At 43.0% G+C, this 25,074-nt stretch overlaps 1 protein-coding gene and 1 long non-coding RNA gene across 3 annotated transcripts in view; both read right to left on the bottom strand.

Annotated features, from left to right (window-relative positions):
* Positions 1 to 765: 765 nt before the first annotated feature.
* Positions 766 to 3,988, bottom strand: LOC308471715. Its single transcript, XR_013983114.1, has 3 exons — positions 3,962 to 3,988; positions 1,388 to 1,558; positions 766 to 1,173 (listed from the first exon to the last, which is right to left on the bottom strand). It is a non-coding gene; the product is annotated as an uncharacterized lncRNA (long non-coding RNA).
* A 13,134-nt stretch (positions 3,989 to 17,122) lies between these two features.
* SRGAP3 (SLIT-ROBO Rho GTPase activating protein 3) overlaps positions 17,123 to 25,074 on the bottom strand; it is a 187,295-nt gene continuing 179,343 nt past the window's right edge. For both annotated transcript variants that reach the window (XM_080995650.1, XM_080995651.1), the window contains exon 22: positions 17,123 to 22,040. In XM_080995650.1, coding sequence (XP_080851776.1) covers positions 21,624 to 22,040 — 417 coding nt within the window. In that variant the 3' untranslated portion in view covers positions 17,123 to 21,623. The remainder of the gene's footprint in view (positions 22,041 to 25,074) is intronic.

Here is a 25,074-nt window from a genome sequence, read left to right as displayed (position 1 = left end):
TCCACAGGTCAGACAAAATTGCTTCTCTGAAGCTTCTTTTTTGAATTTCAACAAAAGTATCAGATGGCGCTAGTGGGAGCATACTCTAAAATGCAAAGTTTCAGGGCCAGCCCAAGCCATTTTGGCACCTGAGGTGAACCACAAAATGGTGCCTCCTCCCTGCCAGAGAAGAAGGGGTGAGTGAAGATCTACATCAGGAACAAGGGGAAAATAAAGACCTACACCAGGAACAAGGGGGAAGAGACTAGCAGTGCCCCCTGTTTGCCAAGAGGCCCCTGCAGAGGAGCTGTATAACCAGCCTCCAAGGAGCACACCACTGCTGTTGCTGCCACCGTAGCAGTGGGTGAGCCATTCCTTGGAGGCTGGATCTGCTGCTCCTGTGGGTCATGCTCCCTGAGGCAGTTCCTTCACCTTGCCTCATGGAGGGCCGGCTCTGCTCAAGATCATTGGAACTGCAGGAAACAGAGGAGTAGGAACATCTCTAAGCATTGGCCCTGAGACCCTGGAAATGCAAGGGATTAAAATAAGACTTTCTGCATGCAAATCACCTGCTCTACCACGGATATTCTCCCTCCCAGCTCAGAGGTAGAGTTATATTATTGTCTGTTTAGCACTGGAATACTTACTGTCCTTGTCCCAAAACGTGCTGCTGGATATCACAGCAAAAGGGCAATTTAACATACAATAAACAAGCAAGCAGTTCAGCTATGCACTTGTGTCGATATGGAGAAAACTCTTTGATTTCTTTATTTTTTAATCCATTTAATATTTACTTAGATCCTCCTTTTTCTTGCTCTTACTACCTATGGCAGCTTAATTCTTACAAGCCCGCTGAATAAGATTTCCAATTATTCTTTCTTTACTTTGAAGAAAAAGACCCTTCTCTAGAAGTTTCATCTTAATTAAATTTGTTCACAATAGACAGAGGTCACTCCCATGCCGCCTTTAGAAAACATAGCAAGATGTCATAAATTTGTGTTGATTGCCATCTTCTGGAAGAAGAGGGAGAAAGCACCTCTCTCACTAAAGCAGATTTCAATTCACAAACATTTCCAACATCCAGAACATCTGCAGAGAGGATCTAGAAAATAACTAGTGAGTAGCTAGAAGAACTTTATGTGGCCTGCCTTGACGGTTAATCCAATAACTTGTGAATTCATCAAGGTCATAATCCTAAAAGTACTGTGGAAACAAAAGAAAATGCTAAAAAGGAGAATGAAGACCTTTGGGAGAGCTTATCTGTTTATGAGTTGTAATTGCCTGTAAATGTGAAATAAATTTTGCTAATTAGCCAGCTGAGGAGCTGAGCTATTACAAGAAGCCAGGGCAGGCCGTAGACATTTTGCTCTTGAGGTGAACCCCCCCTCCCTCCACCTTCCAGGCATACCTGCCAAGTGCCTCGGAAAAAACCAGGATATTCTCCTTTTTTTGCATGAGATCGTGGTGGCCATTTTGGGTGCCATGCTCTCGTGCCTCACAGTCGCCCTGGGAAAAGTGCTTTCTTCAGGGCCACTTGTTTTTGGATGCCTGGGTAAAAGTGAGGCGCAGGTCATGTGCTCTGAAATAAAAAAAAACCAGCTTGTCTGAAAGGGGCCTGATTCTCATCTAGCTAAATGGCTAAGAGGTATGGAAGAAAATGAGAGGGCCCTTACACACACCTGCAACTGGGTGTGGAAGAGTGATCCTTTTGTAAAAATAACTCCATGAAACAACAGAGAGCCATTTCACAGAGAAATGATTACAAATAGAATATATTATAAAACAAGACCTCACTGTGTTTTTGTCGGGCAGGAGTTAAAACTAAAACTAAAAGACACTGAGCTCAAGAAAGCAAACCTATGTATACAAATAGAAGTTTTTTCTGGTTGCGTGGTCTTTTTTTAGCTCAGCCATTGACTATTCATAAGGCTTACACTTAGCCTACATAACCAATGAAGTGCGCAGCCACCTTATTTTTTATTCTGTGCCATCTGCAGACCTATTTTGTGTTGGAGAGAGGGGTTTGGTAGAGAGATCCTTACTCTCTTATAGCAGAGTTAAGCACAATGGCAAATGTTACCAAGTACATTAAAACTTAGTTAGATTTGCATCTGCCACCTCTAAACAGATGTTCCCCAGGAAAATACTTAGGCTAGAATAAATCACAGACACTTAGCTTTGAAAAACCAAGTGTTTATTCACTGACTTTCCTGAAGTTACAGCAAACAACATGGGCGTAGCCAGGATTTATGTTGGGGGGGGCAGGCTTTATGTTAGGGGGCAGAACCGAGTTATCTGCGACACAATTGGTCAGTTAGATAAGTACCATATTTGTATTTATTTACTTGATGGGGGGACAGCTGCCCCCCTGCCCCCTCCTGGCTAGGTAAAGCTAAAAGGTAAAGGACCCCTGGATAGTTAAGTCCAGTCAAAGCCAACTATGAGTTGCGGCACTCATCTTGCTTTAGGCCGAGGGAGCTGGCGTTTGTCCACATCTGCGTCTGGGACGCGGGTGGTGCTGTGGTCTAAACCATTGAGCCTCTTGGCCTTGCTGATTGGAAGGTCGGTGGTTTGAACCCTGCGACGGGGTCCCATTACTCTGTCCCAGCTTCTGCCAACCTCCTAGCTACGCCCATGGCAAACAAGTTCCATCTGATGGCCATAAAAATGAAGGAGAAAAGGCTTCCAAGTGACCTAAAAAGAAAATAACTTGATTTCCTTACAAAAAGGTTCATGCAATATTTGAGTTAGCAATGATTCACGTTGTAGAATCTCCTTTTAGAGAGGTTCAGTACACTTTCAGGGAGCTCCACCCGCCACATGCAACCTGAGCTCAGGTTAACCCTTTCATGCACACAAGTAAGTAAGTGTATATTACAACATTCTGGTCATTTTTTCAAAGTTTGATATATAGCCATAAAACCTAGAAGCTTCATACTACAGTGGTACCTCAGGTTAAGTATTTAATTCATTCCGGAGGTCCGTTCTTAACCTGAAACTGTTCTTAACCTGAAGCACCACTTTAGCTAATGGCGCCTCCTGCTGCTGCCTCGCCACTGGAGCATGATTTCTGTTCTCATCCTGAAGCAAAGTTCTTAACCCGAGGTACTATTTCTAGGTTAGCGGAGTCTGTAACCTGAAGCGTATGTAACCCGAGGTACCACTGTACAGTATTCTTTCTAAAAGCTGGGCTTCTAGAACATTCTTTTGCATATAATACTAAGCAGCTGGATGGATGTCACTTCTTACCCCAACCCAAGCAATCATATTGAAACCACATCATATATCCCCAAATTTACTACTAGTGGGCCAATTTAAATAAGTTGTTGCATGTGTGGAACAAGGTCCACTTGCACAATGAGACTCTCCCTCCACCCAGTGCTCCCCCTGCATGCCTCTTGTGCACCCTAAATCTGCTCTGAAGGGTGGGGAGAAACCCCCAAACAGGTTTGTGCTGGGGGCAGGGGGCACACAGGGGGAAGAGAGGAAAGAAACGTTCCTTTGCGCAAGCTGGCTCCATGCACACATTAAATGCCACTTTCTGTGCAACATTTCAAAGGTGATGCTGTGAATGTAGGCTTGTGGCCTTCTGAAAGTCATTGGGGAAACCCTAATATACCCCCCAAAATTAAATATTCTAATACAAAGGGATACCTTTCTGAGGCAGCAGTGCAACTACAGTGGTACCTCAGGTTAAGAACTTAATTCGTTCTGGAGGTCTGTTCTTAACCTGAAACTGTTCTTAACCTGAAGCACCACTTTAGCTAATGGGGCCTCCTGCTGCCGCTGTGCCACTGCTGCACGATTTCTGTTCTCATCCTGAAGCAAAGTTCTTAACCCGAGGTAATATTTCTGGGTTAGCGGAGTCTGTAACCTGAAGCGTCTGTAACCTGAAGTGTCTGTATCCCAAGGTACCACTGTAATATGAGAAAGACCTGTTGGGAAGGAATTATTTGGGGGGGGGGGTCTATAGGAAGCGCACTTTGTGTTACTGCTGGCTCTCTTCCCATGATAACTTAGATATGCTCTTCCTTAGGTTCTGATTCAGTAGGCAACAGAATGGGGTACAATGGAAAAAGGCATGAGCATTTGGCTGTCACAAAACATATAACTCAGATGTCAAAGGTGAAGATGTGTGTCTTCAGAATATGATGGAAACCAACATATTGAAAGTCATTTGCATTGCAGGGGGTTGGACTAGATGACCCTTGGGGCCACTTCCAACTTTACAGTTCTATGATTCTACAATTCTAAGTTGTTTGATACTTCTCCACCTGGCAAGACACTGATTCTTTAATTTTGGTTTTCCCCCAACAGTTTTCAGTGCATGGTGAACTTGCTATCTTACCACACTGAGGTGCTTTCAGAAAGCTAGTATAGTATATAAAAAGGCCAGGAGGGAGAAAAATAATAATCATGATTTATCTTTTCACTTCAGATATGTGTGTTCTGCGCGTTCTTAAATTCTACTGAACAAAAAAGTATTTGCCAGAGGTAGAGACTGGGTACCATATACCACTACAGTACTAGAAATTCCAGAGTAGGGCTTGAATTTTCAAGAAATGCTCACAAGATGGCAGCACATCACTTTCGATTCAGTGGCAATCAGTCCTGGTAAAATCATTACCATGTTGCCAGGAGGGTAATGCTATTTTAGGACAGATTTATAGGATCTATTGGTTTGCACCCTGGAAAGAGAGAATGCACGAGCGTTTTAAGTTGCCTTACGGTGGTGAGATCTATGCGAAATGAAGTCTTGTGAAAAGCGACACACACAAATTGCAGCCTCCATATTTTTAAGGTACATATTGATAGGATTGCAGCAACACCCATACAGGGCTTTTCCTCCCTCCTGACCTACTCATGACACAAACTATAGGCTGCCCTGTGGCATGGCAACAACAGCGACTTGGGGGGGGGGGTCAAACACAGCAGCAACAAACAGGATATAACAGGGAGAGAGGGGGAGAGAGCTCAGCCGGAACAGTGGCAGATGCTGAATCACAATACAGTGGTACCTTGGGTTAAGAACTTAATTCATTCTGGAGGTCCGTTCTTAACCTGAAACTGTTCTTAACCCGAGGTACCACTTTAGCTAATGGGGCCTCCCGCTGCTGTCGCACTGCCGGAGCACGATTTCTGTTGTCATCCTGAAGCAAAGTTCTTAACCCGAGGTAATATTTCTGGGTTAGCGGAGTCTGTAACCTGAAGCGTATGTAACCCAAGGTATTAATGTACATTCCTAAGGCAAATGCTTGTCAAGACATTCTTCTTGATAGGCCATAACTTCAAAACAAAACAAAACACCTTATAAACAGGGTACGGAACAGGATCCAGCCAGCAGGCCAGATTTGTATCTCCCCTACTCTCATCCAAACAGGGTTTAAATCTGGCTTGTGCGTGCGGCTGCCTGCCTGTCAATCACCTAGTGCCACAATGAAGTCAGTGGCATGGCACTGGGTGACTGGGACTTCCAAGCACTAATCAGGACTCACTGCGAGCAGCTTACAAAGTCAGGTGGTTGGCAGGGGGCGTGGCTTGGGCCAAATGGGGAAGATGTTTGGGGGGGGGGATAATTAGGCCTGTGAGCCAGAGGTTCCTCACTCCCTGACTAAGAGGTAAAGCACATACTTTTCATGCAGAAAGTCTTGGGTTAAATCTCCAGCATCTATAGGTAGAGTTGTAAAAGGATACCTTTGTCGGAAACCCTAGAGAGCTTCTGCAAGTCAGTGTTGTAGACACTACTCAGCCAGTCAGGCCAGTTGCCCCTTCCTATGCTATCATAGGGACGCGGGTGGCGCTGTGGGTGAAACCACAGAGCCTAGGACTTGTCGATCAGAAGGTCAGCGGTTCAAATCCCCGCGATGGGGTGAGCTCCCGTTGCTCGGTCCCAGCTCCTGCCAACCTAGCAGTTCAAAAGCACGTCAAAGTGCAAGTAGATAAATAGGTACCGCTCCAGCGGGAAGGTAAATGGCGTTTCCGTGCGCTGCTCTGGTTCGCCAGAAGCGGCTTAGTTATGCTGGCCACATGACCCGGAAAAACTGTCTGTGGAGCACACAAACGCCGGCTCCCTTGGCCTTTAAAGTGAGATGAGAGCCGCAACCTCAGAGTCATCCGTGACTGGACCTAATGGTCAGGGGTCCCTTTACCTTTTATGCTATCCCTGGGTTACTGGTTCCTCCTGTCCTTCTGGACTCTTCACCACACCTCCACCATCTGTGTGTCTCCACTACATAATCTTTCTTTTAGGAGCATTTAGGTCATCTTGCCCCCTTCCTAGAGTAGCTGCTCCTTCTTTTATTTATAGTCCTCTTTGTAGCCTCCCTTGGTTCTCTGTGCAACTGATGCTGCCTCCCACCCTGCTGCTATTCACTACCATTCCTGCCTCTCTCTTGCTCCCCATCACATTTCTCTCTCCCAATTAGAGCTGCCTGGACTGAGTGACCGCTGGCGGTTTCTTGTGTGAAACCCACAAAAATACTTAAAGCTGGGGCTGTCTGCAGTCCAGGAACCTTTCATTTGAACAGTGGTTTAATGGCAGTTGCCCTCATGTATCTGTCTGCCTGCCTCTTTTTCTATGTAAACACGCACACACTCATATACATATTTAAAAGGAATAGATTAAATTTTCTGTTAACAATAATCAGGGCACAGCAACACGAGCCTTTATAGATGTTTAGATTCCCAGCGTGGCCTCTAAATCGATGGCTAAACTGGTTAAAAAAAGAGGAAAAACTGCGAAGTCAGCATGCTGGAAATCAATCAGGAAGAATTATAGCAAGGGCTGGATTAAAAATGTGCCGGGATGACAGGGAATTAAATATTAATTTGCGTTGCACAGTTAAGGCCAATCAGTCTTTGGCACGATGCTGCAGCAAGAACAAAGGTCATGCGAGGAGGGCAGCCTGCCAGCACAATCAATCTTTCCTTTCCCTCCCTGCTCCCACATAAGCAGAGGGGTTTTTAAAAGGATGCTGTTCTAAGTTCTCAAGCGCCTAGACAAGTGCCTAGCAAAAAGAGAGTGATTAACCCTGTCCCTGAACAAGCCACCTCTCCTACTGAAGTAGTTCAGATACTCAGCTTGCCTTTTAAATATCACAACTTAACTTTTTGTCATTAGAAGGTTATATATATTTCTATATATAGATGGCATGATGCACATCTGCACCGCAGAGCCCTCAGACATATGCCTTGGCACACACCAAGGCCTTCTGACCCTCCCATTTTTTAAAAAAACAACAACACAACTTTTTTAAAGAAAAAAAATGATTCTATTTATTTATTTGTGGGGAGACTGCTTGCATTTTTTGGTTCTGCGTCTTATTTGTTTTGGGGGTATCTCAGTGTTTTGTCTGTTGTTTGGTGGAAGGTTTGTTATTATCACTAGCTTTTCCGCTGTTAAATTAGTGTGTTGTGGTGTCCACAACAGTGTTTTATATGTCCAAGTGTGTTCCCAGGCCAGAAAAGGTCGGGGACCCCTGTCGTAGCATGTTGACTGAAAGGAATCATGCCCCTTCCCCTCCCCTCACTACAAGAGGGGTTAGGAGGAATGCCCTGGAGGTTGCCTGGGGCAACCCAGTCATATGGAAGGCATATTATTATTATTATTATTATTATTATTATTATTATTATTACCTCTTCTCCACCTGCCCCAGCAGCTGATGCCTGAGGTTGCAACTTCACCCTGCCTAATTGTAGAGCTGGCTCCAAGGAAAGAAACCCAAAACCAAGACAGCAGCAAAATGTACAAACTCCTGTCCTTTTCTGTAGTGTATGAAGATCCCTAGATGTACAAAATGGTGGGCAATCTGTACTGCGCTTCACTCAGCTAGAAGTATAACCAGTACCTGCAAGTAAAGAATGGATAAAAGTGCCTGGAATCCATTTCCAAGTTGCAGTTAACAGATTCAGTGGTTGGTGAGTCCGTCTTATTTTGTAAATACAGAAATAGGAACACAGGAAGCTGCCTTATACAATATGATAGTAGCTTAGTACTGTCTACTGTTAGCAGTTCTCGAGTTTCAAATGCCAGCCTTTCCCCACCCTACCTGCAGATGCCAGAGGTTGAACCTACGATGTTGTAAATCTCTATCACTAAGCTATGGTCTTTCCCCTCCCCCTTAGCAATCTGCTAAAGAAATATTTTGAAGACATAACATAATGAAGATCACATGTTTTGGGATGGGGGGTGATGGGAAGGTAAGGTCCCTGCAGGATTTCATGGAGCAAACTAAAAGCTTCAGCCAGGGCGGGGGGTGGGAAATTGATCCCTTAGCACTGAAATTGTAGAATAATTCATGGCATGCCAAACTTTAGTACCATAAAATGGCATGGAATAAAAAATTGTCATCTTTGAAAATGTGCACACCAACACGCACAAGTATGGGTGGAAGCCTCTCGTTGCTTTTCGCTTTGGTATCATCTGTGTTTGCACTTAAGCAATTTTGTGCTATCGGTTTGCTTGTTTTTAATCTTCAGTTCTTGTCATTTAAATGCGGAACAAATACCATCTGTGAAACTGACATTGTCCAGGTATTTGTTTTGTTGCCAAGGAGCTTGGGTAAATCACGCAAACCAAATTACAGAAAGGAGAACTGCAGATATTACCCAAACAATTGGTTAATTCCCTTTTTCATTCTTTCACCCTAGCAGGGGTGCCAGCTTGAATAAAATATCGCTGTGGGGGAGGAAAGCCCTGCCCTGAATATTCAATCACAAGATGTGGCACATGCGCACCATTTGAATGACAATGTCCATCAGCTTTGGGGGGCTTGGCCTCCATAAATACTTTATTGGGCAGGGGAGGGGGGCGAAGGAACCTCAGCCCCTAGGAGTTGGCTCCTATGCACCCTAGAGTAGGCATGAGGGATTTGTGGCCTTCCAGCTGTTGCTGGACCGCAACTCCCATCATTCCCTGGCCATTCACTTTGCTGGCCGGGGCTGATGGAAGTTGGAGTCCAGCTACATTTGGAGAAGAAGAAGAGTTTGGATTTGATATCCTGCTTTATCACTACCCGAAGGAGTCTCAAAGCAGCTAACATTCTCCTTTCCCTTCCTCCCCCACAACAAACACTCTGTGAGGTAAGTGAGGCTGAGAGACTTCAGAGAAGTGTGACTGGCCCAAGGTCACCCAGCAGCTGCATGTGGAGGAGCGGAGACGCGAACTCAGTTCACCAGATTACGAGTCTACTGCTCTTAACCATTGCACCTCACTGGCTCTCATTTGGAGGGTTCCTCATCCCTGCCCTCCGTGAAATATGGATGTACAAGACAATCAGAGCCACAGTGAATGCATGTGTGGCTGTTGCTCCTATAAAGGAGCATAAAAGTAGCCTGCTGGATCAGGCCAATGGCCCATCCAGCTTAGCATCCTGCCCAACCAGATGCCTGTGGGAAACCAGGGAGCAGAGCACACAAGCCCTTTCCCCTCCTGTGGTTTCCAGCAACTTGTATTTAGAAGCCTCACTGACTCCAACTGTGGAGGTAGAGCAAATCCAACACAGCTAGTAGCCATTGATAGCCCTCTCCTCCATGAATTTGCCTACCCCTCTTTTAAAGCCATCCAAGAAAGCAAATATATTCTGGCAGAAAAAAAAATTATTGTGCTGATTTGTCCTGCTGTCACCCTGCTGTCCTTTTCTCCACAGAACATTCTCTTCCCATAAAAAGGTTTCGCGATCACTTCTAATTCCAAAGTATATATATATAAAATTCCCAGCTAGTTCAAGAACCTATGGCCCCATTCAAACCTGAATGGCCACACAAAACTTGAAACAGATTTTCAGAAAAGCATATTACTATTACTATTCAAAACAGAAACTAGCAGATCAAAGCGAAGCACTTTGTAAGTGTTCCAATGAATGACATTCATAAAAGCACAAGCAGAATGCAGTTCAGCATTCTTCTTTGTTTACTGCAATGTGAATACCTTTGCTTTGGCAAATTAAGCCGAACAGTACGCATGAAAGAAATACATGAAACCCACTTGAGCTTGAGGCCTGTATCAGCAGTGCACCCAGAAGCCTTTCTGTCTTCAAGTACTTAGAGGGAGACAATGTAAAAATGTAATCTATTTAGCCCAAAAGAGGGTCAGCCTCTTACCATAGTCCAGATACACTGCAGAAAACCATTTAGAAACTCTCATAAAAAAGCATAAGGGGGAAGCAAAAAAGCACGAATGCTACAGAAGCAGTCTAAGAAAGGCTCTTGTTCATTTAAATTATGAAAAGCTGATTAGAAAGATCACAATTATGATGCCAGAAAAGCAAGGAGAGCAGACAAATTTCAACTATTGCAGTGTAATCCTATATAATTCAGAAGTATTTCCTATGACATCCAATGGGTTCTGCTCCATATGATTGAAAGGTAAAGCCTCCCAGAAGTGAGTGAGACATGCTTCTGAATAAACATGTACAGTGGTACCTTGGGTTACATAGGCTTCAGGTTACATACGCTTCAGGCTACAGACTCTGCTAACCCAGAAATAGTGCTTCAGGTTAAGAACTTTGCTTCAGGATGAGAACAGAAATAGTGCTCCGGCGGCGCGGCAGCAGCAGGAGGCCCCATTAGCTAAAGTGGTGCTTCAGGTTAAGAACAGTTTCAGGTTAGAACGGACCTCCAGAACAAATTAAGTACTTAACCTGAGGTACCACTGTATAGGCTTGCAGTCTTTGCCACTAATCTGACTTCCTGTTCTCCCCTGACGCATCCCACTTAGACTGTGAAGCAATCCTCTGTTATACAAATACTTCACATTCTCCTGACCCCAGAGCTGCAGAATCTGACTCTACCACACCCATATGAGTTTAATTACATCTCCTGTACTTTAATTCAGATTATCTCCCTATTGAGATACACAATGTTCCCCTGCCTATTCAAATACATTGATATTCGCGGTACGTTACTGATGTTCTGGGGTGTTTTATGTTGTACATTGCCCTGAAATCCAATAGCATGGAGTGTGAAACATAAATGGTTTAATAAATCAATTAAGCAAGCTCTGCAGCCAAATTTTAATTGTTGAAATGTGAATCATTGCACTTGAAGTAGAACCCTTCTCTGCCATTCTATAAAATTTGATGCAGTTGTCATCAGTGCTGGCTGGTGCCCGCCAGATATTTTGGACTACAATTTCCATCAGCCTCAAAGCAGCACAGTGTGATGAGATATGTAGTCACAAATGTTACTGATCAACTGCATTTATCTACTGTCTATTTGCTAAGGCACCCATGGCAGTTTGCAACTTCAAAATACAGTGGTACCTCTGGTTACGTACTTAATTCGTTCCGGAGGTCCGTTCTTAACCTGAAACTGTTCTTAACCTGAAGCACCACTTTAGCTAATGGGGCCTCCTGCTACCGCCGCACCACTGGAGCACGATTTCTGTTCTCATCCTGAAGCAAAGTTCTTAACCCGAGGTACTATTTCTGGGTTAGTGGAGTCTGTAACCTGAAGTGTATGTAACCTGAAGCGTATGTAACCCGAGGTACCACTGTACTAAAACAAATAAATTTAAAGTTCGCCCTGTGGGGAGAGAAGGCTGTACAACAGGAGCAGGCAATGAAGTTTACCTTTACTTCATTTTTCTTCCCCACAGGACAATTGGTGGGGGAAGTGACAGAGTGGAGCACAGCCTGCTTTTGTCTTTGCCTCAGTGCCGGATTTACGTATAAGCTAAACAAGCTATAGTTTAGGGCCCCCCTCTCTTGGGGCCCCCAAAAAAGGTAAAGGGCAAAAAACCTGGATTTACATTTCCAAAATATAAGATAAAAAACAAATAGAATAAAACCTACATACAGCAACAGTATTGTTTTGTTTTGTTTTGTTTTGTTTTGTTTTGTTTTGTTTTGTTTTGTGTAGGCTCCTTAATAGCTTAATAATTATTTCACTATTAATATACTTCTTCTTAATTGTATTTTGCTGTTAATATACTTCTTATTAATTGTATTTCAGTTCAACAACTACATTGATAAAATACATGTTTTGTTATGTGCAAATGGCTTTAGATACCTATTACAGTGGTACCTCTTAAGACGAATGCCTCGCAAGACGGAAAACTCGCAAAACGAAAGGGTTTTTGGTTTTTTGAGTTGCTTCGCAAGACGATTTTCCCTATGGGCTTGCTTTGCAAGACGGAAACATCTTGCAAGTTTGTTTCCTTTTTCTTAAAACCGTTAATACAGTTGCGACTTGACTTCGAGGAGCAACTCATAGCACGCGCTGTGGTAGCCTTTTTTGAGGTTTTTGAAGACTTTGGTGATTTTTGAAACTTTTCCAAAACTTTTCCGACACCGTGCTTCGTAAGACGAAAAAAACCGCAAGACGAAAAAACTCGTGGAACGAATTAATTTCGTCTTGCGAGGCACCACTGTAAGTCCATAAATTACCATATAGCATATATATATTCAACACAAAAAAACAGTGACAATTTGTTGTTGACAAAGGACAGCTGGACATATAAGGGCCTCATTACCTTCAGTAGCTTAGGGCCTCATCAAACCTAAATCCGGCCCTGCTTTGCCTGCCTCATGCTCTGGAAAACTCAGGAGGGCACCAGCTTTGTAAAAGAATTCAATGTAGCGCTAAGTGGGGTATGCATGTGTGGAACAAGGTCCGCTCATGCACTTTTCCAACTTCTGCCCACACTTGCAGGACCCCTAAACCTGTTCTGGGGGCTTCCCCAACCCTCCAGAGCAGATTTAGGAGTAGCAAGTGGGTGTTTGGGGTGGGGGGCGCAGTTTGTTGCACAGGTGAACTTTGTTCCATGCATGCAACACTTTAGATGAATCCCACCTTTTGCCTCTATGTACCCCTTTGGTCTTTCAGTCCCAAGTCTCTTCCTCTGCATGATGGCACAACACGAAAGCTCCTGCTCTGCTTGCTTAAACTTGTAGGATGCAAGTCTTTCATGTAAAAAAAAAAGTGTTTAGGGGAAGCACCCCAATATATAACATATAGACATTTGCACTTTATAAAAGAATACTGCTTCATAATAATAATAATAATTTTTATTTATACCCCGCCCTCCCCAGCCAAGGCTGGGCTCAGAGCGGCTTACAAGCAATAATAAAAACAAGTTGAATGATTACAACTTAAAAACAAAATTAAAATACAACATTAAAATATTGAAACATTAAAATATTAAAATGTAGCCTCATCGCAGGAGGAGAAAGGAAAAGAAAAAAGAAAGAGAGGGAGGGAATCAAATTGGCTCCAAGCCAGGCGGAACAACTCTGTCTTACAGGCCCTGCAGAAAGAAATCAGATCCTGCAGGGCCCTGGTCTCATGAGGCAGAGCATTCCACCAGGCAGGAGCCAGTGTTGAAAAGGCCCTGGCTCTGGTTGAAGCCAATCTACTTCCTTAGGGCCCGGGACCACTAGGGTGTTGCTGTTTATGGACCTTGAGGCTCTCCGTGGGGCATACCGGGAGAGGCAGTCCCATAGGTACGAGGGTCCTAGGTCGTGAAGGGCTTTAAAGGTCAAAAGCAGCACCTTAAATCTGACCCTGTACTCTAACAGGAGCCAGTGCAGTTTGAAAAGCACTGGGTAAATGGCAGAAACCCCGTGAGGAGCCTCGCTGCAGCATTCTGCACCCGCTGGAGTTTCTGGGACAGCTTCAAGGGCAGCCCCGCATAGAGCGAATTACAGTAGTCAAGCCTAGAGATGACCGTTGCGTGGATCACCGTTGCATGGGGCGGGAAAGGTAAGGGACCAACTGCTTGATGCGGCGAAGGTGGAAAAATGTCGCCTTGGCTGTTGCTGTAACTTGCGCCTCCATGGAAAGGGAGGCGTCAAGGATTACACCCAAACTCTTAACGGAAGGCAATGGCACTAATTGGGCCCCCGCAAGAGAAGGGAGTTGGTCCCTCATCCCCATGCCATCCCGACCCAGCCATAGGACCTCTGTCTTCGAAGGATTTAGTTTCAATCGGCTCCCACGAAACCATCCAGCCACAGCTTCCAAGCATCTGGTCAGTGTGTTCAGGGCCGAGTCGGTGTGGTAAATAAAATATATTAAGTTGATATACAGTGGTGCCCCGCAAGACGAATGCCTCGCAAGACGAAAAACTCGCTAGACGAAAGGGTTTTGCGCTTTTTGAGTCGTTCCGCAAGACGAATTTCCCTATGGGCTTGCTTTGCAAGACGAAACATCTTGCGAGTTCTTGCGAGTTTGTTTCCTTTTTCTTAAAGCCGTTAAGCCGTTAATAGCCGCTAAGCCTTTAATAGCCGCTAAGCCGCTAATAGCCGCTAAGCCGCTAATAGCCTTGCTTCGCAAGACGAAAAAAACGCAAGACGAAGAGACTCGCGGAACGGATTAATTTCGTCTTGCGAGTCACCACTGTATTATGATATGGACTATTCAATGGGCACATTCTGGCTGGTGGGGTTTTTTGTGGGTTATTGAGAGCCTAGCAATCTCTGGAGGGCCACAGGTTCGCTATCCCTGAGTGATAGCAATGATTTGCTTAGAAGAGCCCAAATTAGGATAAGCAGGACCTTTGGCTACATCTAGACACATATCCAATATCAGTATTCATAACTGAGAAGGCAGTCCAGGTCTTGGTCCAGAAGTTCTGAGGAATAAAGCTATAAAGCAGTAATAATGGTGCTGAAAGCATGAAACAAGGAACTTTAAACAATCAAGCCTGGAAATGTGAAAGGTACTCACCTCAGTGTTTTTGTTCCTTTTATCGTTTTTAAACAAGCTCTCAACGGTAATGCCACAAACTCAAAACTAGGATATTTAGTATCTTCTGGATTTTCCTCAGATTTTATGTTGGTGATTGCTTACAAACCTTTATGGGAGACTAGCTTCCTTTTCTCCTGCCAACCTAGTAGTTCGAAAGCACGTCAAAAGTGCAAGTAGATAAATAGGTACTGCTCCGGCACGAAGGTAAACGGCGTTTCCGTGTACTGCTCTGGTTCTCCACATGCTGGCCACATGACCCGGAAGCTGTACGCCGGCTCCCTTGGCCAATAAAGCGAGATGAGCGCCGCAACCCCAGAGTCGGTCACGACTGGACCTAATGGTCAGGGGTCCCTTTACCTTTTAGCTTCCTTTTACTAATTTTACTGGGGACAGCACTGAAAACTATGGTGGCCTAGCTGCCCCTATGCTCTCTTTGCAAAGTGCCAGCCAGCCTGAGCACTGGCAGAGGCTGGTTTTGAGGCCTTTGGCTGCTGCCAGAGACTACTTAGTGTGTGCAGTTGACAGAGAATGGATTGGATGCATCTATTCAGTTGATATATTTAATATTTCTAATGGTGCAATGGTGCCCAGAGTGAAATTCAACAGTGCTGTCATGAAGCATATTCAAGAGACCCCGCAAGAATTCTGGGAGGAGCACTCTATGCTGAGGGTTGCGAGAGTTCTTTTCCTTCCAGAGCTACAATTCCCGGAGTTCCCTGTGAAAAGGGATTGTTAAATCACTCTGGAAATCATAGCTCTGTGAGGGAAATAACTCTCACAACTCTCAGCACCCATAAAAAAACTACAGCTCTCAGAATTCTTTGGGAGAACCCTGTTTAAAGTGGTATCCTAGTGATTTAAATGTGTGGTGTAAATGGGACCCTCATGTCAGCCCAAGGACTGTGATCCCAAATAGCTATGCAGAGAAGGACACAAGGAGGGGAAGATGGCAAGTTTAGCACAGATGTGAAACCTCAGACAAATGCAGCCTCCAGGACCCCAGACCCTCCAAGTGTCCCTATTTTCTAGGGACATCCCTGATTTAGAGAAGCCGTCTCAGTTTCTGATCCCGGAATGTCCCACTTTTCCTTAGGATGTCCCTATATTCCTTGGAGAAATATTGGAGGGTATGGAGATTTCCAACCCCCAAGCAGCACGAAGGCAATCCTGTATAGGGAAGTTTTAAAAATGTTTACTTTTTGTCTTTATATGTGTTGGAAGCTGCCCAGAGTGGCTGGGGCAACCAGGTAAGATATGTAGGGTATAAACGGTAAAATTATCATCATGGAATGGGCAGTCTCTATTTTCATCAGAGAAATGTTGGAGGATATGGGACTCCCTCTAGTCCATGCCCTCTTCTAGGTCACACTGCTCTCTGGCCTGACTGTTCACTCTCCTCAGTCCTCATTCATGTGCTTTTGTTTTGCTGGAACTTTGATAATACTTATTTTGCCTACATGAAGAGGGGTGTGTAGAAACCTCTGAACTGTGCATGGCTTGAATGTGTCTTCCTATCCAAAGGAAAGAGTCATGTCTGTTGCTCCACCCCATAATGTTTTTATTTAGAAGTGCAAGTCTAAAGTATATTAAAAAAAAAAGCTAAAATATCTGAAAGGTTCCTGTTGAAGGTAACTGGTCACAAAGAAGCAGAGGAAGTGCATAGACATGTTCGCTATATTATGATGTTCAATTATTATGTTCAATACATTATTATATATATATTTAAAAAACAAAGGATGTTGCGTGATCTATCTGGCTAATGATGGGCAAGCTTTCCTCACCTTCCCTCAGTTTCCTTCCCCCTTTAAAATGGGCTTGTAAAGCTTCCCCCAAAATGTGTGAGTTATGGGCTCCCCCTTCTGCAAGTGCCCTCCCCCCTCAAGCACAAGACTATATTCTGTGAGGTTTCAACTGTTGCAAAAATGCTGTGGTTGGATTGTTGATGTGGTCAGATACCGCTGGTGCTCATAAGCTTGCACTGGCTGCCCATATGCTACTGGGACCAGGTTCGAGGTTCTCATATTAATTTATAAGGCCCTTAACAACTTGGGTCCAGGATAACTCTGGGAATGCCTGATCCCCTATATCTGCTTAAACACCAAGGACTTTCAGGGAGTTAATGATCACCCATGGCGCCTATCCATGTTGTTTTCCGTCGAGTATCAAGGGTCCAATTTTGTGGAACTCTCTTCCAGTTGAAAAAAAATGCCTGATGACAAAGGGAAGTCCATCGACATCTGGAATATAGTAAGAGTCCTCATTCCTGCTATAGCTTATTGATGTCCAACATGGTCAGTTCTGTGATATAGGCTTCAGGTTTCATTCTTCACGCTCTTAATTGTTTTATCCACTTTTGGTTTTATTACATGTAATTGATTCAATTGTTTATAAAGTTCTAAAATAAATAAAATACTCTACATGGATTGTGGGCTGTTAAATCATCACTGGAAAAACGTTTGAGAAAAGGTAAACTGTTTATTCAACAGGATGAGTCCACACCCAACCAGTGGTTTGATCTACATGGCATCATCAGCATACATAACATAGGATCCAATCAGACACTCTAACTGAATGGCATTTTATCATACATTACAGAGACAATATCCATAAGAGGGGCGACAATCATTATACAGGGCAGCCAACCAGCAGTTTCCTAAGGTTTTCTGGCAAGAACAAAAAGCAGCCACTCAGAAGCAAATTGGATTCAGAAGGCCTATTGCCATACTGTGAAAACTGCAGCACTGCTAGGAAATTATATAGTCCAGGATTTACAAACAGAAAAAAACCCTATCAGGTACTGTATTGTTTAGTCAAAGAGGGAGGAAAAGTGCATGGTCTTTATATCATTAAAAGGTCTTAAACATTTACATTGTTTGCTTATGACAGTTTCTGTAAAGCAATAATATAAGGGTGGGTGCAATTGCTTTTAAGTCAGCACCGTTAACACGCATCACTTGATTGAACAAAAGGAATACTGCCACCAAGTTACAAGGGGGTGAAGAAGAGAAGAGGCTACAACATCTACAGTCAGCCATCCCTGGGTGCAAGCTAAAGTAGCTGTGATTGAAGAAGAGAATTCTGATTTTATGGGGAGGATCAGAGGTCAATTCTATGGTATTTTACTTGCTTTGCATTGGAAACCCCCCATTTTAGAGTGCAGTGTCCATCAGTACTGTGGCATTGAGACACTCTCCCATTATTTGCGCAGAGGCCAATAAAGAAAAAGGAACAGTTTTCATTGTTAGGAACATTTTGAAGTTGAGAATTTTTTATTTTTTTATTTAAAGGCTGCATCTGGTATTTTCTTCAGCCAATTTAACCAACACTACAATGCCCCCCTTCATTTTGACACCACACGCCAAATTATATATGCCCTGATATTGGTCTCAGATCAACTCAACACAGATGCTCCCATTACTGATTTAGGAATCGCATCAGCATGAACAAGACGTAATTAGCATAGTGAGCAAAAGACGAATTTGCTTCATTCTCCTGCCCCCAAATGATTTACAATATCCAGCCCATGCACTTCACATTCGCTACTTTAATGCATTTTCAATTGTCCCTTGAAATTACTGTGTTGGGTCAAGCCAGATCCAGTTGTGTCTGAGTACACAGACAAATCTACCAGGAATTTCTCTTGTGTGAGACCGCACAGAAAATGGCACTTTGCAAAACGAAAAAGTTGCCAGTAGATTATTGTGCCCCAAACCTACACACCTGAACTTTGTAGACACGTGCAAACTCTACCCAAGATTTGATGATTCGACAACATATTTTGCCAATGTTGTGATTTTTGTACTACACACAAATGCAGAAGGTCTTCTGCAATTCCTAGTGGTTGCCTGCAATTTGACAAACACTGCGGTTTGTATGTGAGTATGTGGGTAGCTCTTTAAAAATGCAAATACATTTCTTGTTCATACAAAAGAAAGAGGAGGGGAAAACTTTAAAGCAATGCACCCACAGTATAACATTAACTGTACAAGAGATATCTTGATATGTCTAGTTCCCAAGCACATTTAATCCAAGCATTTGTTCCGGTGCTCAAAAGGCACTTAAAGATTTTTTTAAAAAAACACAACCCCACCTACAGATGAAGAAGCAAAAAATAATTTATTTTTAAAAAGACACTGGAAGTGTATCAAAGTAAACCCTCAAATAAAGTCATGGTTTTGTTCTCAAGTCACTTTCAAAAGTATGCTTTAAAAAAAACCCTGCTAAAGCAACTGTTCCCCATGAGCTAAAGTGGGGAAAACGTAACTGGCAATGGAGATAAAATAGTTTGACAAATGATTTTTCCTCCACCCCCATCCCAATGCCTAAGACTTCACTTTCTTGCTCTTTACTACAGCAAACTTAACATCTGCTGTCATAATGACCTTTGGGTTACTCTAAAGTTGGAAAGGCAAGGGAGGGGGGGTGGGAGAGATAAAAATAATTTGATGAATGAAAAAAACACACTCCTATATTAACTAATTGTGGCAATTACAAATGCCTACAACATTAGCAGACATGTAGGTAAACACAATTTTTCTTTGTAATATTATATTAAGGAACAATAATATAATAAACTACATACATTATTTTCCCTTCACACTATACATGGGAAGGTCAGGACTGTTTTAGGGATGGGGAGGTTGTTTTCATTTTTACCGATGCATTTTTGTTACACTGAATTATCTACTAAGTGCAAAGATTGGGTATCACTGGGTCTCAACTAAAATTTAGCCTTAAAAAAAAGTTACATTGTAGCAGTTACTTTTCATCATTTAAGCAGGTACACCATTATATAAACAGACTAAAACAGGCAAGGGGCAGTTAAGAGAAGAGGGAACATGGATGAAGCATGCTTGCACATGAGGTATTTTAAAAAAGGAGAATCACACAATGATTGTGTGTGTTTACTTCAGAGGGTAATAGATATCCCACCCAATACTTGGCTATTCTATGCATTTTATGTACACAGACGGGATTGGGGATGTATTTGTGCAAATAAAGAAGTATAAAATGGTAAGTTACTAAAGGAACAATCCTAAACTCATGGGAAGGTTGCCTGGCAGGCAACTGGGTACTCCCTCTCTGTTTTCAGTGGGGGAGACCAATAGCTGGAGTCTTCCTGCAGGCCATTGCTAATATAGTCCTCAGTATCCCCAAGGGCAGTGAGGGCAAAATGGGAGAATTCCAGGCATATATTGGTGCAAATAATCTCCCCTCCCCTCCAGGCATGTCCTGGACACCTTCTCATTGAAACCAATGGCGGGGATGGGGAGGCAAAGAGCTGCCGCCGCCGCCACCCCAGCCAAACCCAGATCCAAACTGGTACAACCCTTGCAGGGCTTAGGAAGTGATGGTTCCTCCATCGCGAACTCCCTGCTGCTGCCAAGCCTCCATAGGATTGCCTGACAGCTCTGGTCCTGCTTTAAATATGGTACACCATCCTGAAAGATGGTAGATGCCATTAAAACCAACCTCTAGGGAGTAATGGGAAACGAGTCCAGCTTCTTTTTAAATGATGGCCACTGCAAAATTAAAGCCAAAAGATGCCAAGAAAGCAAAGAAAAGTGCAGAGTTAATCAAGTGCACAGTCTGAACAAGGTTTGTCAAGAAGCACAATGGTGTTTAAATTAAAAGTGAAAAAGTCCAGCCAGAGATGTCCACAAAAAGGAGACAAAATAAAAAAATTGCAGCAAGAAGAGTCTTGAGTTCAGTAAATAGGGAAAAGTTTTAGCTATCATGCAACCCCGAGCTCTCGCTGCATAATTTTTTTTTGCCTAGGTTAAATTTTAGAAAGAAACGTAACTTTGTTTTCATAAACTCCAAACGGCTGTATATTGTTATATAGTACAGTACAGAAAGTGCAAATTGTCACCTCATCAGATCAGTTATATATCTGATGTGGTCAAATATGGCTCATGCTATTCATGCAAGGGGACACAGTTTGAGTCAAGACCCTCTTGTGCTGCTGAGTCATTTTAAAGGGAATGTGATTTTACCAAAATCTTCCTTGCCTGTTTTAATCCAGATTTTCTCCAAAGGAATCATTAGGATGGGGGAATAAAATATTTCAAACACTATATAAGTTAGCCTATTTATTTATTGTTATCAACCACAGGTTACTTCAGAGTCCTCTTCTGTTTTGAAAACTTCAAGACAGCAGGAGTTGAGTTTCTTTTGTACACACATAACATTGTGCTACAACATGAAGTACGTACAGAAAATCCTAGGTTTCCCCTTCACGCAAAGGGAAGGTGTACTACTTTTAATTTCTTTGCGTCCACAGGTGGTATACTCCTTCCAACCAGGAAATGACCACAAACTTCCATGTTTCAATGAACCAGTCTTTTAAGAGATGAACTTGCAGACAGAAATCCATCCATCTACCTAGCAGGGTAAACATCACCATCAGATGCACTTCTGTATTTGCAGGACAACAGCTGAGCCAAACCCCCATGGTGTTTCCTTTTGCTTGCTGCAACTCTAACGCCAAGCCAAGCCAGTGTGAATATTCAATTCAAGGACTGACCAATCTTCTATTGCTTAATGCACGGTTGCTGTGTAATCCACACACGCACACTCACTCACACACACAAAATCGCTCTCCAGCAGAAGTCTAGGGGTGAGTTTCTGAGGTAAATCTACTAAAATGTTACTGGGCTATGGACAGTGTCATATATATACTTCTACACAGACCAGAATGTTCCAGTGGTAATACATAAAATAGCCATCTTATTTGGCTACACCAAATATTTCCAGCAATCTTGATGAGTATGTGTGTAAAATATCATGAAATCCTTAAGCCACATCTACTGTCCTCAGTGCCAATGTTTTTCCAGGAGTTGTTTTCGCTGCCTTTTCCCTTCAGTATATGACATCATTTTGTACAATCACACAGGAAATGAAAATAGGGGTGGTTACCCATTTTTCCACCAGAGGTTCCCTCGGGATGGTGCTAGCTACATGGTGCCAGATTTATCTGAGGAGCTATTTGGGAAGATCTTCTCTGTGGGTGTCACTGCAGGACTACCCATTCCTGAGCTACTACTGCTACTTGATCGATGCTGGACAACTGGCCGGATGGGTCTCATGGGTGGGGGCCTAAGCTGAGCTCCAGCAAGCCGGGCTGAGAGGGCGGGCTTAAAAGTAGTCATCATCTCCGTGGTTGAGCTGCTGCTACGCCTCATGGCAGCATCAGGATCTCTGATCATGATGGTGTGAAGGGGGCTGGCAGGTTCAGAGTTGACAGAACCTATCTGAGGGTTCTTCATGGGTTCAAGGGTGTCCAGGACAACGTCAGGGGCTTGTTTCACAGTATTTTGCCTTTCAAGCTCACGCAGCTCATTCAATGCTGTGCTCATTGTCTTCTCAATGTCCTGTAAACACAACAAACAGAAGCAGAGGGGTTAAACTGTTATCATTCCTGCATTAAATGACTTAAACCTGTCCATTACTTGTTTCTCATGGTCACTTCTTTGCTTGCATTATTCAGAGGGCTGGATTCAAAAAACCACAAATGGACCAATTGGTAGAATTTTGCCATATGTGATGGTGGAAGTCTTTTTAGTACTATTTTAGGTAGGTTCTAAAACAGCTCTCATGTTTACATTTGCCCAAGAGCTGTGGAAGAACATCAGACCATTTCACTTTCCCAGTGCTCTATTGCAGTAGTAGTGGCCCTCCAGATGTTGTTGGACTACATCTCCCATCATCCTGACCTTTGGCCATGCTGGCTGGGGCTGATGGGAGTCAGACCAGCAACATTTGGGGGGCCAAAGATTCCCCTGCTCTACTTTAAGATGTTGAACCCGTGAGCAACTCTCTGGACTATAAATAACCCTCAAAACTGCTGAACCTCAACAGCTCTCAGGATAATGTGAGCCCACCAATCAAGTTTCTTGATTAGGAGTTCACTTTCAGATGAAAATAAACCCCATGTTGTCCTGGTCAAATGGAAGTTAACAGGCCCAATTCTCCATGGCTATTTCTTAATTAAAAGTATGTATAGTCTGCCTTTCAGCTTCCAACATTATTCAAAACATATCAAAATAGAAACATAGAATAAAAATAAAAAACACAGCATGATTAATGCAACTGAAGGTTGTATTCTTGATTTCAACATGAAGTGAGTTCTCCCAGCCATGTTTTCAGTTATGGTTATTAATTCTCCAATGCTCTTCCATGCAATCCAGCAGGACAAAGTCCTCTTTCCTTTTCTGTATGGTACAAGTATACTGGTTGGCCACCTTCATGTTTCTGCTCAGATGATGGCATCTGGCTGCCAAGAACTCTTTCCCCCACTATAGTAATGAGTGGGAGTAGCGTCATCCATCATAGTCATTTAGTATTTACCAAGAAATCTGTTAGTGTATCCGTTTTGGATGGATGGCACCTACCCTCCTATGCATTTAAGGATAATAAGCTGACATGAAGGTTTCACTAGAAGGCCATTGCAGCCAAAATTAGAGCCCAATTAAACTGAAATGGGGGAAATGAAACACTACCCTGTAAATTATACCAAAGCACTTAGGAACACAGCAGCTATGCCAAGAAGAGGGTTTCCCTCCTATTCAGTATTGTTTTTTTATTCAAACCTCCGTAAGATTTTGAGTTGAAAAGTGCATCAGAACAGGCACAATCCAAACGTCCTTTGTGCTGGCTGGATGGGGGCAGGTTGGGTTGGAAAAAGGTATCCCTCCATCAACAGCCTTTGCTTGTGAAGTGTGGTGCAGAGGTCCCTGGTTTGGCCTGTTGAATGTTGTAGGTGGGTGAGCAGGAATTGTTACCACTAGAAACCACGAAAGAGGGCATGCCAGGGGAAGGGCTGAGCCCAAGCTGGAACCTGAGCTTGCCCCTCTGCTTTCACATGATGGCACTGTGACAGCTCCAGGCCAGTACTGCAATCTGCCTACCATCTTTCATGGACCATGGATGTGGCAATGGCCCCTCTTAAGCTGCAGCAGGCAGTGGCTGAGGTGCATTGTGCCTTAATGTGGGTGGAAGGTGGTATCAATACTGATCCAAGAAACTATTCATCTTTAACTGAATCTAGTTCAGTAAAACAATAATATTGCTGTATCCTTTAACTTAATAACTCCACAGTTATAAGCCTCTTGAACGTAGGTTCGTTTGTTTTTAAATAACACTTTTGTTAAAATAATTCCCCCTACACTGTAGGCATCGCAGATATATGATGCAAATCCTATTCTGATCATGTTGACAGGAGAAGGAGCACAAAACAATTCCAATTCTCAATACAGATCAGAGTAAAAATGAAAGAAAAAATGGCACTAATTATTCTTTCCATCATCATAGTTACTGTTAGGCCATTTAGGAAAAATAATGTGACTACAATTAAAATTATGTTGTTATAAAAAGAAAGTGTTGCTTTGCCCACCCCCTTTACCTAACCCCTGACATTAGTACTTGAGAAATCTGCTCAGAACTCAGAAAATAAACGGCTTCTTTCAGGCCCATCTAGTAGAAAAACAATATAAATTTTGTCACAAAGACAGGCTCAGCCTCGACACATAACTTTTGACAGCTACATATGAATAATGCATTTTAGCAGCTTCAACCGATAAAACTGACCCATCATGGGGGGGGACCACCTTGATTTTTGGATTGCACTAGAGCAAAATTAGCATATGTATGTATGGCAATGGCCATAAACACTGTCATTTTATGTAGAAACAAAAAGAGTCATATATATTTACTTTGGGATGGAGACAGAAGGTGATTGGAAAGAGGTAGCGCCTTTCTTTGAAATCCCCTCTAGCTATTACACTTCAATGAAACCCATATGAATTCCAAGTTCCATAATTTTGATTTGCAAAAAAACAAAAGAAGATAGCCCTCGATGCCACATAGGTTTTGAGAAAGGATCTTTGCAGAACGTGGATTTGAAAATGTACACAGGATGTGCTGTGAGGCTGTCTACTCAGAACTCTACTCCAGAGTTCAATGGGACTTATTTCCAGTGTGTTTGGAATTGATGCATCAGTGCTGTAAAGGACATATAATGCCAAATCACACCACTGCCAGCTTATTTGCTGAGGAGTACTCATTTGATTATCATGGTTCATTCTTTCATTTAATTTGAAGATTAATATAGTCCAATCCAAATTTTAAATAAGCCTCCTTGGCTATCCAGGGCTCTTTTAGGTCCCCTTGAACGAACATTTAGATATTTGCCACATTTCTTGCCAATGTGAAAAGGTGCTTTGATAAAACATAGAGCCATTTCTCTCTTAGTGTTGCCACTTGCTCTGACTTTAGTAGCAATTTCTTTGTGCTCTTTTCTTTTTCCTTGCATTTCTTCTCTGCTGGTTAAAAGAAGAAGATATTTTAAGAAAACAGTCTAGAAACAAAATTTGTGGCCTGGAGATCATGCCACCCTATTTTGTTTTT

The sequence above is a fragment of the Podarcis pityusensis genome, assembly GCF_964106645.2.
Source record: "Podarcis pityusensis genome assembly, chromosome: 2".
Classification (NCBI taxonomy): Eukaryota; Metazoa; Chordata; class Lepidosauria; order Squamata; family Lacertidae; genus Podarcis; species Podarcis pityusensis.
This window is presented reverse-complemented; position numbering and strand designations above follow the sequence as displayed.